The sequence below is a fragment of the Vipera ursinii genome (genome assembly GCF_947247035.1).
Source record: "Vipera ursinii genome assembly, chromosome: 3".
Classification (NCBI taxonomy): Eukaryota; Metazoa; Chordata; class Lepidosauria; order Squamata; family Viperidae; genus Vipera; species Vipera ursinii.
In genome coordinates, this window is record NC_139516.1 from 165,724,097 (window position 1) to 165,737,528 (window position 13,432).

The 13,432-nt window shown below is 38.9% G+C and overlaps 1 protein-coding gene across 1 annotated transcript in view; it reads left to right on the forward strand.

Annotated features, from left to right (window-relative positions):
• Positions 1-13,432, forward strand: part of GREB1L (GREB1 like retinoic acid receptor coactivator) — a 164,788-nt gene that overhangs the window by 104,965 nt on the left and 46,391 nt on the right. Inside the window, exons 8-11 of the mRNA XM_083359371.1 lie at positions 7,221-7,355; positions 8,693-8,812; positions 10,419-10,556; positions 11,892-12,077. Coding sequence (XP_083215497.1) covers positions 7,221-7,355; positions 8,693-8,812; positions 10,419-10,556; positions 11,892-12,077 — 579 coding nt within the window. The remainder of the gene's footprint in view (positions 1-7,220; positions 7,356-8,692; positions 8,813-10,418; positions 10,557-11,891; positions 12,078-13,432) is intronic.

Sequence of the window (13,432 nt, forward strand, 5' to 3'; positions counted from 1 at the left end):
TTGTATACATTTGTATGAGGCAGGAACTACCGTTCAATATATTGGAGCTTTCTTATTTATAAAGTTGGTTAATCTGTCATAAAAATGCCAAAATTATACATGAAAGTTAGCAATATTCTGTGCCGTGTAAAGCTGAATTCTGCAATTTAGAAGAATCTGCACACTTTGTGTAATGTATAGATTGAATTATCACATGCAATTGATTCTGCTTTTGTCAGGACTATCTTGTACCATCAAGATATATTGAACTACACCTTTCATTATCATGAACCAGCAAGGCCATGCTGGCTGGGAATTAAGCATAACGTTTTGTGTTCATCTGATTGGGGAACAGTATATTTTAGTTTAATCATACTTTTAGTAACAGAGAATTCTAGGTTGGAATAATGAGGGGAGAATTTACAATGCTTTAATTTTAAGAGTTATTCATTAAACATTATTTGGCAATGCCATCACTTAGAAATGCTTATTTCAGGAAAGGTAGAAGAAAGAGATACTAAAAAGTGCAATGACCTGGAAGAAGAAAGGAGTACCATAAATATAATGGAGCATAAATAAATATAATGGACCATATGTATTGGGCAATACGAAAATATTTTGAACAGAGATCCACCCATTTAATCTTCCTTCAGTAAACAATTAAATTTACCTTTGATTTTTTTTATTGCATGTCTGTTTGAAGTCAGAGACAGTCTCTTGAATGAGGGTGATGTTATATGCAGAAAAACATAGAGTATTTCAAAAGTGTTCAAAGTACTAGAATCAAAATAGGAAATTCTCACTCTTCTTTATTATTCAGGTCCAAGATTATTATTGTCTAGATATGCATTGTAAGCCATTCTTGCTGGCTTCCCTGGGAGCAAGTGGGTTAGAAATGTAAGAAGAAAATAAGAGAGGCACCACTGAACAAGCCTACAACTGTGCTGCATTTCTAATGTGTCCCAATTGCTTCCAAAGTTCTGTAGAGTTTTAATGATGATTTTCGTACCTCCAGTTTCAACTTTTGGAAGGAAGGGCTAATTTGCCATATTTTCCATGGGAGGCAAAGCCGTAGAGTTCTCCAAATCACAGGTGCAGTTCAGAGATTCTGAGCTTGAGTATCTTAAGATTTATCTTATCTTAACTCATTATACATTATAGGCACAGTCATTACTATGGTAGACAGAGATACAGAACATCTTTCTTTCTTAGATTAAGGAACAGGAAGAAATCTGCCCTGTTATTTTAGAGGCATTAGGGACTCACTAGTTTTACTGGTGAAATAAAGGCTTGAGCTAAGCTTCTAGTCCTGGTAAACACCAATTCAGTCTGTGCATTCTCATACAAATTCTCTTTATCTATTATTTTTCTTTCTCACTTGCTAAGACTCACTCTGCTGTACAGTACAATCAGAGATAGCTCTAATCATTGTATTTGTCCTTCTCTCCTAGTGTTTTGTCTCTAGTTATGCAGACTTTGGAAATTCTACATAAACTGAATGGAAAGAGAGTTAAAAGAAAAGAGAGTTAAAGTGTATTGTATAACCTTATAGCGTAGTGTGACCATGTTTGGTAGAGTGAAAAAATATTTGACTTCAATTTAATACATACTCATATTTGTTTCTGTTAGATGATTGGAATATACAGTAGTGAAGAATAAAAAGAAATCTGCATATTTTTGGAATATCAATTTATTCCTCCTTTATATATGTATTAATAGATATTGCATCTACTGGTTGGATCTACCAGTTCAGGTTGCAGTTCTGAATTCAGTTATTGAGTTATCTCACTGAAAAAAACCGGACTTATTTTTTTAGTGTACCAATATAGGGTTAAGCCATTTATCTCCTAACATGTGGAGTTATGTGAAAAAATATGCAGGCATCACTTGTAAAAATAATGATAATAATCACAAGTCAATTGTTCAAAGATTTACTCTACTCTTTTGATTAATGTTAACATAGAACGGAACAACAGAACAGAACAGAACAGCATAATAGAATAGAATAGAATAGAATAGAATTCTTTATTGGCCAAGTGTGATTGTACACACAAGGAATTTGTCTCTGGTGCATAAGCTATCAGTGTACATGTTGTGTATGTAAATAGTTATTAACAAGGCACTTAATAGATTGCAAACAGATTGCAGCATAGTAAGGTTTAGAGCGGGAAATTAAGGTGCAATCATTGGACGCCATAACCTAGGAGCGGGAAAAGAGACTCCATTGATTGGTTACAGTTCTAACGCTTTCTCTATAAAAGGGTTGCAACATTTGACAGTTGACAGTTGACTTTGTGTATTCAATAAACTCGTTCATTGTTAAACCACTCTGAGTCCTCGTCTATTAGAACCAAACAACTGGCGACGAAGGTGGGATAGACAGAAGACCAGAGAATTGGCGGAATTGTCGCGAAAGGCGGCAAATTCAGAACGAGTCACAGTCAACCGAGCGGCCGCGGAAGAATAAGGAAAAAATTCTCCGAATGGCGCAAATCGGGTCATTGAAGGAATTTGACCCAAACTTCCCCGAAGATTGGGAAGAATACATTGGACAAGTCGAAGGGTTCCTGTTAGTGAACGGAATCACCGACGACCGTAAAAAAGCGGCTGCATTACTGACGATCTGCGGGACACCGGTCTACCGAGTCACTGTCGGACTGTGTCAACCGCAACCAGTCTCAAGCGTGCCTTACGCCGACCTCCTTGCCAAATTAAAGGTCCACTTTACTCCCCGAAGATCTGAACTCTTTTGGCGGCGCATCTTCGAAAAGAGGAACCAGAGACCGGGAGAATCCATTCAAAAATTTGTCGCTGCCGTCAGGGAAGCCGCAGTACGATGTAAATACGATAATTTAGAAATAAGAATTCGGGACCGAGTAGTACTGGGCTTACGTGATGAACAACTACAAAACAGAATAATCTCCAAACCCACCGGCGATTTGCAGGAAGTGCTTGACGAACTTTTAACTTACGAGTCAACCGGGTATCGCGACCCCCCCCCGCAGTAGCATGGCAGTGGCGCCCGAGATCAACCAAGAGGGCTATGTGGACTGCGGGGAGGTGGACCAGCAGTGGGAGGAAGAAATCGCCGAAGTCTCCAGGCGATTTGGAAAATTGGCGCCAAGACAACCCAGAAGCGAAGGGCCTGAACCTGGCCGCCGTCAACAAACCGCAACTCCGCAAAGACAACCGACCGGGACACAACGACCTTGGCGGGACACCGCAACCAGACCGCGCGACATTGACACCCAGAACCGGTGCGGCAGCTGCGGCGGCAACCATCCCCGCGCCTCCTGCCGATTCCGTTCCGCAAGGTGCCGGGCATGCGGCAAGACCGGCCACATCCAGGCCATCTGCAGGAACCGTGCTCGCGACAACCGCCTTAACGAAGTCGATGTGTGGCCTGAGGGTAAGGTAACCCCTAAGTCCAGTGGCAAGGAGACCCCTAAACCCCGGGTTAAAATCCCAAAGCTAGGGGAGGTGGCGCGAGTCAATGGGAGGAGGCTGGGAAAAGGTCACAATTTTCCAGTTGGAAAATTAAAAATCACAGTCCTCCTGCAAGGGGTCCCTTGCAGAATGGAAATAGACTCAGGGGCTTCAGTGTCAATAATTTCCACTGAAACCCTTGAGAGAATTGAACAAATAAGTGGAAAGAGAATTCCACTTAGTCCAACAAATATTCAATTAACGGACTTTCAAAAAAGTCCAATAAAAGTAAAAGGAAAGACCAGCCTTAGCGTAAAATTTAAGGGATTTAAGGGGGTCTTAGAATTAATTGTGACAGAGGGAAATAGGACCAGCTTAATTGGACTTAACTGGTTCCCTGCCCTGGGAATTTGGATCGGGGGAATAAATTCAGTGATTAAAAATAAGACCCTCGAATCAGTCTGCAATGAATTTGCAGACGTATTCGATGGATCTCTGGGCAAGTACAAAGGGCCCCCCATTAACTTTAACCTAGACCCCTCAGTAAAACCAATCAGGCTTAAGGCCCGAAGGGTACCTTTTGCCTTAAAGGGAAAAATCGAGGCCGAGCTCGACCGGCTTGTAGGCCAGGGCGTATTAGAACCTGTTGAGGGTGGTTTGTGGGAAACGCCGATTGTCACACCCCTCAAACCTAATGGGGATGTGAGAATCTGCGCTGACTACAAGGCCACCCTGAACATTGGAATGAAAAAGCATGCTTACCCGGTCCCGACGGTGAAGCAGGTCCTCGCCACGATCCAGGACGGCGCCATGTTTGCCAAGCTAGACTTGGCGCATGCGTACTTACAGTTGACTGTTTCTAAAGAGGCTGCAGAGGCACAGACGATTGTTACCCACAAGGGGGCGTTCCGAGTCCACAGACTGCAATTTGGAATTGCAGCAGCTCCAGGCATCTTCCAAGAAGTGATGGAGAGGACCTTAAAGGGCATACCTGGAGTATGCCCTTACTTTGATGATGTCCTAATAGCAGGAAAGGATGAGGAGATGTTAGTAGAGCGGCTGGAACAGGTACTGGGTAGATTTAGGAAGGCTGGATTGAAACTTAAAAAGGAAAAATGTAGCATAGGGGTTAAATCCACTGATTTTTTGGGGTTCAGGATTGACAAAAGTGGAATCCACCCTACCCCTGACAAAATTAAAGCAATTAAATGGGCTCCAGAACCAAGGAACAAGGCGGAACTTCAGGCCTTCCTTGGCTTGGTAAACTTTTACCACACGTTTGTGCCACACAAGGCTGCCATTGCAGAACCCCTCCACAGACTCTTAGATAAGAAGTCCCCTTGGCAATGGCAGAACAAACACAAAGTGAGTTTCCAAACCTTAAAGGACATCCTTTCCAGTAAATCTACTGTAACCCACTTTATAGAAAACAAACCAATTTACCTGGCGTGCGATGCTTCGCCCTATGGCGTAGGGGCCGTGATCAGCCACTTAGACAACCAAGGAATACAAAGACCCATTGCATATTATTCCCGAACACTAACCAAGGCAGAGCGCAATTATGCTCAAATAGACAGGGAGGCATTAGCTATAGTGGCAGGAGTTAAAAAGTTCCACGACTACCTTTATGGTAGGAACTTTACCATACTGACTGACCACAAACCCCTGCTGGGACTGTTTACCACAGATAAACAGACTCCCCAAATCATGTCGCCCAGAATGCTGAGGTGGTCCATTTTCCTCTCAGCATACTCATTTTCCCTACAATACAGACCAGGCAAGGACATGGGACACGCTGACGCTCTTAGCAGATTGCCCCTAAGCATAACAGAGGAGGACCCTGCACCTGTGGGACAAATAATGTCCCTACAGGACATTCCTGATTTGCCCCTAACTGCTAAAGACATAGCCGAGGCAACTAATAAGGACCTCACCTTAAAGAGAGTAATGGTCTGGGTCATGAGTGGTTGGCCTAACGCCAAACCGGACGAAAAATACAGTCCCTATTTCAGAAGGAAAGATGAACTGTCAGTTCATTTGGGATGCTTACTCTGGGGAACTCGTGTAGTTATTCCAGGAATCCACAAATCAGCTATTCTACTAGAATTACATGAGGGACATCCTGGAATACTACGGATGAAGGCGTTGGCTAGGAGTCACTTGTGGTGGCCAGGACTGGACAACGACATTGAGGAATGTGTTGCCAATTGCCATCTGTGCCAACGTTCCAGGCCTGAACAACAACACATCCGTACGCATAAGTGGGAACTAGCTAGGAATCCTTGGTCCAGGATTCATATTGACTTTGCTGGACCTTTCCAAGGGTTAACGTTCCTAGTAGTGGTTGACAGCTACTCTAGATGGCTAGAGGTAGTACCAGTCAGTTCAGTAACTTCAGGTAGAACAATACAGGCATTAAGGGGCCTCTTTGCCACTCATGGGTTGCCGGATTTAATTGTGTCTGATAATGGGCCACAATTCACATCTATTGAATTTCAGGATTTCCTCAAGGCCAACTCGATTAAGCACAAGACTTCAGCACCCTTCCACCCCTCCACCAACGGCTTGGCTGAACGAAATGTGAGGACCACGAAGGACGCTTTAAAAAGAATCATTCAAGGTGACTGGCATCAGAGACTGGCCGAGTTCTTGTTGGCCCAACACACGACCCCTTGTTCTACAGGGAAAAGTCCAGCTGAAATGAGGTGGGGCAGGAGACTAACCACCAAATTGGACAGATTACACCCTGACAGACTTCAACCAAACATTGAATTGGACATTCCTAACAGAACATTTAAAGTGGGGGATTTGATCTGGGCCAGAAACTATGCCCAAGGGGACAAATGGATTCCTGGGGTGGTGACTGAAATCTTAGGTCCCCTGTCGTACACTATTGAGGGGGAAGGGAATAGGATCTGTAAAAGACACATAGACCAGCTGAGGAAAAGATCTAGTGGATGTGTGCCAGTAGAGGGGGACCAAAGCATACTAGGGGGAAACAGTACATCCAGGTTCAGCGATAACAACAGGCCAGAGAGTGGCGTAGAGGAAAGGCAAAATGACCCATCCCCTGGTACCCAACAACAACAATTCAGTCAAATTGAATGGGAAATACCCCTGCGAAGTAGGCCAGTGACCACTGATTTCCAAACACAAACTAATACACAAGACAGCAACAGGGAAACATCTGAGTCCAGTAACCCAGAGCCCAGGTCCAGCAGTGACAAGCAGCCAAGCAGTCAATCAGGAAGAGGGGTCCCTAGCAGCCAAGGTAACAGATACCCTTCTAGAATACATAGGCCACCAAAATACTTAAAGGATTTTGTAAAGAAATAACATCAACTGGGGGGTAAGGGGTGTTGTGTATGTAAATAGTTATTAACAAGGCACTTAATAGATTGCAAACAGATTGCAGCATAGTAAGGTTTAGAGCGGGAAATTAAGGTGCAATCATTGGACGCCATAACCTAGGAGCGGGAAAAGAGACTCCATTGATTGGTTACAGTTCTAACGCTTTCTCTATAAAAGGGTTGCAACATTTGACAGTTGACAGTTGACTTTGTGTATTCAATAAACTCGTTCATTGTTAAACCACTCTGAGTCCTCGTCTATTAGAACCAAACAGTACATACAAACAACAAGGTGACACCCAGAATGGGAGAAGTACATTATAAATGATAAATATGATGATTTAATAAATGTTCAAAATTCATAATAGTTTTGGAAAAAACTCTTGTGATGATATATATCTTAGACACCTTTTCAAAAATTATTTAGATTTTTTTTTAAAAAAGTTACAATTATCTCTTTGACAGAGTCCTCAGTATTCAGTGAAGCACAGTCTTCCTCTGCTGTTAATTTAAGTGGAATTCAAGATTTGACTCGGAATAAGAACATAGTAAGACCACTTGCTTTGCCTGGGCAACTTGTAGGAAACACATTTGCAACAGGTAATATATTTTCATTCGAACTCATTGCAATTTAAAACTACTTAGACTCTAGTAAATGTAAAAGTTACATGTAAATTATCACAAAATGTAAATAATTTGCTATAGAATTGTCTTTGTGGAACAAAACAGATGATAAATACCTCATACTTCACATGTCCTCCTGTTGGTATCCTTCAAAAATGTTTAACTCTTACCATTCTCAGCTAGATCAGTCGATCAATATAATGGCACAAAGTATATTCAAAAGGCTTCAGGTTAGTGAAGACAACTTTCCAAAAATGTTGTAGTTGAATCAGATTTCTGTGATACTTATTGTCAACACTAGGATTACCAGATTTAAGTTGCAACCATCTAGTTACCTCTTAGATGACAGCAAAGAAAATTTTCTGTATTTCCTTTCCTGCCATCTAGTGATTGCCAGTTTTTGTAGCTCAAATTTTGTAGCTCCAATCAATACACAGTCCTACTGGAATATTTATTTTAACTAAGTTTATGTACATGAATAATTTGTATTTTATATAAATAATGTAACTGATTTAAATAGATTTTTCCCTACCTCTGTTCTTCCTCCTTTTCTTCCCCATTTTATCTTTGCTCTAAAGGTAAGTTGGTAAAGTTAAGAAGTTGTAACTAGTCAAAATGTGAGCTTCACTGCAGAACCTGAATCTTCCCACTTTTAGCACTTAATCACTGACCTCATCATTTTACTTTTATACTTAACAGTTTAATATTATACACTATTTCACTTATTTATTAAATAATAGACCCACTAAAATAAAAGATTGAAATACTACATCTGTAAAATGCATGGTTTCTATATTTGAAGTCCAATTGGCAGTTAAAGTTGTTGTTGTTAAACCTTTATTGTAGGAAAATTGAAAAGAGTTGGGTGCCACCATATTGTGTTTTTTTTACCCACCCTGTTGAATCTCCTGCTTTGTTATCTTCTTACAGTGTTCTTCTAGTCAACAGTGCTATTGCTTGTTTTACAATTGTCTAAAGGTATTTGGTGTTTTTGCATTCAGTTCCCCTTTCTGTCCAAGCCACTGATGTTACCAGTGGAAACAACATTGCAGGAAGGACAAATGTCGTGATCTCCTCAGTTTCATGATCTGTGTATCACTCAATGTTTCCTGGCCCTAGTGTAGCTGCAGAAAAAAGTAAAAATAACTTCTTGACCTTGTTATTACCTATTTTACCATCATGACTTCGGCAATTATATCAGAGTTGTCAATAAAAATGCTTTATTACATGGGGTGGATGCTAAAGCATATAGAAGGTAAATATTGATCCTTTTTGTTATTTATATTTTCTTTGTGTGTATTAATTCTGCTTAGCTACTCTGACAAATTCTGGCCCACCCAAGAAACGACACCGAGGATGGTCTCCTGGATCCCCAGTCCCTCCTCCTGGTGTAATTGTGCCTGTTCCTGCCATTCGGCCTCTTCCGAGAGCAGGCAAGATTCCAATATATGTGTGTGTTCAGCCAGTGACTTGGTGTGCTTCATTGGTGGTTTATTAATTACTTGTTAAATAATATTTTAGAAATACGTGTGTATATGGGTGCCTGTATGTGGATCCTTGGTTTTTCGGGTTTTTCCCCGCGTAGAACTAAAGGTGTAGGCGCAACGTTTCGACGGAATCCCATCCATCATCATCAGGCTTTAGCTTCCTTCTTCTGGATTAATTAGTTGCATTGATAGCTAACCTTTCCCACAGCAGCACAGGGTAGAGAGCCAGAACTTCCATCTCCAAATTAAGGCTGTACCAGAATCTTTCATGACCAAAATGGTGGATACAAATCGAAGTCTCCCAACTGATGTCTGTACAAGTTGTACTTAATTTCATCTCAGTAGATTATCAATACATGCTTATTGAATGAGATAAACTAACTTCATTCCAACATTGATCTGAATATCATGGCAGAAACTGTTATTCTTTTGTGTCATAATTTAAACTGATAAATGCTATTTAATGCTGTCTGTACTATAGGTGGTCACATCAGCAGTCTTTCTTCCATGTCCCTTTTTCACACTGTGCAACGTTATCCAATCTTGTGCATTCCAAATGGGTTGGATATCATTCTCAGTATAGTGAGTTATAGTCCAGCACATCCGAAGGAGGGATATGTAAAGGTCATATGAAATGACCTTGAAGGAAAGAAAGAAGAGCTGCTACCAAGGCAACAATTACAGGGCTGGGTATCATCAGCATATTGGTGGTATCCCATGCAAAAGGTCAAAATGACTTTCTCAAGAGATCTGATGTAGATGTTAAACCACACTGGGTGGGACAACACAGATCAGTGACCTAGTTATTAAACAGACTTCCCCAGCACCATTTTATGGAAGCATCCTGAAAGGAGGGATCACAGTAAAGTACTAGTAACAAAGCCTGATTTTGCCAGATGGCCCAGAAGGACATTGCAGGCACTAGTATAAAAACTACCAGAAACCCCAGAGATTGTAGCAGGCATGTATTTCCCCCACCTTTCTTTGACCCGAATCATCCATCAAGTGTTTGCTAGCTGAAATGGGATTACTTTGAAATAAAATGTTAATGAATAACAGTATTCCAGATTAGAGATTTTTTTAAAAAATGTAGATATTTCTTCTGGAATTACAAACTATGTATTAAAGCAAGAAAGATTTCTGCGGCTTAAAAAAAGATGTGGTTTTTAAATTTGCATGCGATAGTTTATAAGTTAGTATTGAATCTGATTCTTTGTACAGTAACATTCCAGTAGAGTTTTTGTGCACAACTGTTAAATATTTATTTGGCTTTGAGGAAATTGTGTATGCATCCTTTCCTCTCTAATTCACCTCCATCAACTACAAACTTTTTTTAAAAAGTAACTTCTTTTGGAAGGATGAGCTAAGGTGAAAAGAGAGCATCTTCATGGTTTAAAAGAATTCTCTATAATGCAGAATGTAATTTGAATCTTATTGTGTTTAATGATTGGTAAAACAAGAATGTTTTTTTTCCTTGTTAAATTCTTCATAAGGCCAAATCTCAGCATGAGCCTTTTTACTATAGATTCGTCCCTTTTCTGTATTTTTATAGAGCCACTTTTATCCGTCCCAGTTCCGCAATCAATGTTAACTGGAATTTTACAGCCTCAACCCATCCCTGCAGGGGAGACTGTAATAGTTCCTGAAAATCTGCTGATTAACTCTGGAATCAGACCAGTGATTCTAATAGGTAAGCTCCCATATAATGTAGTACAAAAATCTATAGTTGTTATTTTCCTGTTTTTTTGTTATTGTTTTTTTATCTTTGGATTAAAATTCTAAAACCTAAATATTGCATCCATTCTATGCAAGCTTAAAAATAATCTTGGTAGAACTACATTTCCTTGAAGGAAAAATATCTTCATGGTCCCAAAGAGATGAAAATTGACTTTGTAATGTATCTATACTTATATATTACATATATTCCACACCACATTTAAGAAATAGTAATCTCATTCAAATCAATTTTGCACATTGAACACACAATTTAGAGCTAGCATTTAACTTTTGTATATAAAAGAAGAAAGTAACAGAATGCTATTTCAGTTTCTGAACTTGAGACATTGCCCCGTGTCAAATTACTGAGACACACACAAACACCCACACCCACACATACACAGAGAGAGGGAGAGAGAGAGAGAGAGAGACAGACAGACAGACAGACAGACAGACAGATGACAGACAATAATTATGTCAGAAAAATATACAGGCAGTATGAAAATCTTTTATTGCCTATTACTTAAAATACTATATATTGCATGGAGATACAGGTAAATATAGCATTTAAACAATTCCACATATAACTTTTAAATTTGGATTTATGGTAATGAACTAAAGATTGAGATTTAGGAGGGATGTTAGTACTATTGTTAGTAGAGAAAGATATCTATATGTTACAATCATTACTATACTATTCTTTATTTTTGTTAGACCTTAAAATGCATAGATGTCTTTGTCATCTAAGTTTACACAAGTAGTCCTTGCTTAATAATTACTTGTTCAACAACAGTTTGAAGTTATGATGGCACTGAATGAGGAGATTTATACCAATCCTCATAGTTGCGGTTGTCACAGAGTCACTGCAATTATATGATTACAATTTGAGCCCTTGGCAACCAGCTCACAGTCCTGCGATATCATTTGTGACCTTCCTTGCTGGCTTTTAACAAGCAAAGGCAGGTGGTCACAAATGGTAATCATGTGATATTATGCTTAGTGACCACATGGGATTTGTTTAACAATGGCAACTGGAATTGCAATGATTTCCTTCATAAGTTGCTATGGTCACATGATATTGCACTTTGACTGTGTTGTTTAGCGATGGAGTTGCTGATCCTAATTACCACTGTTAAGTGAGAACAACCTGTAATGATCTTTACATCCCACCTAAAAAGATTTTTCATATTTTTGTGGGAAAGTGTATTTTGATTCCTTGCTTAACAATAATTTTTATTTTATAACATTTTAAAAATTGTAAAGCAATTCTGCAGTAATTTAAATACAGCTTGTATTTTTCTTTTTAAAGGTTACGGCACTTTACCTTATTTCTATGGGAATGTTGGAGACATTGTAGTAAGTCCATTGCTAGTGAATTCCTACAAGATTCCTCAGCTGGAAAACAAAGATTTGGATCTTTTTGGTTTAACTGGGAGTCAGTTACTAAGTGTGGAGAACATGATTATTTTAACAATACAGTATCTTGTCTGGCTAGGTAAGACATAAAAAAGTATATTGCTATTTTTTTGGTGCATAAATATTATCTCCTACAAATCATTGTCATCTGCAGATAATAAACTTTAATTTTTGTAATGAGGGATTAATTCATCTCCTGTGTTCAATTTTTGTGAGACTAAATGTCACAAACATTATGACCAAAGTTATTCTGCCCTCATTCTAGGAATATTATCACCTTTTTCATTTTTTAAATTCTATCCTGAAATTTAATTTTCTGATTTTCTTTGGGGCAACTTTAAATTATAACCATCTCTGTTTTCATTCAGAAAGGCTCTCTGCGTGAAGTTTTAATGGATAAATTCTACCCTGTAAATGTAAACAAGTAGGGCTAGGGCAGTTCTCGCAAGTTATATCCGAATACAATTCCTATTAGGAAAATAGAAGGGACTTAATCAATTAAAACATGCTTCAGACAATTTTCTACCTTTTTCAAATTTTGCAACTTCACTATGGTACGAACCTAATATGAATTGCTTGCTAGTTATAAATTAGTCTGACTCATCATTGGAATGGTACCAGTGTTCCTTGATGAGTAGATTCCCTCCCCAATATGGCTAATCTGTATTTGTAAAAGCATTAATGGTTGATGTTGGATACTTGAAATGCCCTTGAACTGTATTGTGAAATCTGGAAGAGACAGGAATGCACATGACTGCATGCACACAAATTATCTTCCTTTTAAGCACATTTTACTCAGAAACATGTGTGGGTGCTTTTTTAGCCAAGAATTTTTACAAATATTTTACAAAAGTTTCTCTCCTGAGAAAATGTAATAATAATTTATGAAATTCTTGTTTTGAAGAGAAAGATGGTGTTTCAAATAATTTTAATCTGAATGGTTAAAGTGTGTAATTAAAATTAGAGAATTAAAAAACACTTCTCCACAACCGTCATTATTTACAGCAAATACAATATTATTTTATGCTTTGTAAATGTATCTTCTTTCTTGCAAAATTGCACAAGGCAATCACCATTCAGGGAAAAGGGTTTAAAATCAAAGAAGCACTGTTGAAAATTGGAATGGATTGGCAAATATATGGCTATATATAAGACTTGGTTCTAACCCTAACTGAAAAACTCTGTTGGTGTAAAAATTGTTGAAATCTAACAGCTGAATGTTAATGACACAAATGGGAAGACAAATTTTACCTTGAGCTGTATATAGTACTGTGTCATCTGCATTTATCTATGTGTATGCTATTTTTAAAAGCATAAACACCCACAAATCAAAAGCTAAATATTTGGTTGAATACTGTACATCCTGGCTGCTTCTCTAGGGAAAAATATGAAAAGTGCCAGTAGCAGGACTTTATATTACTGGTAACTGGCAAT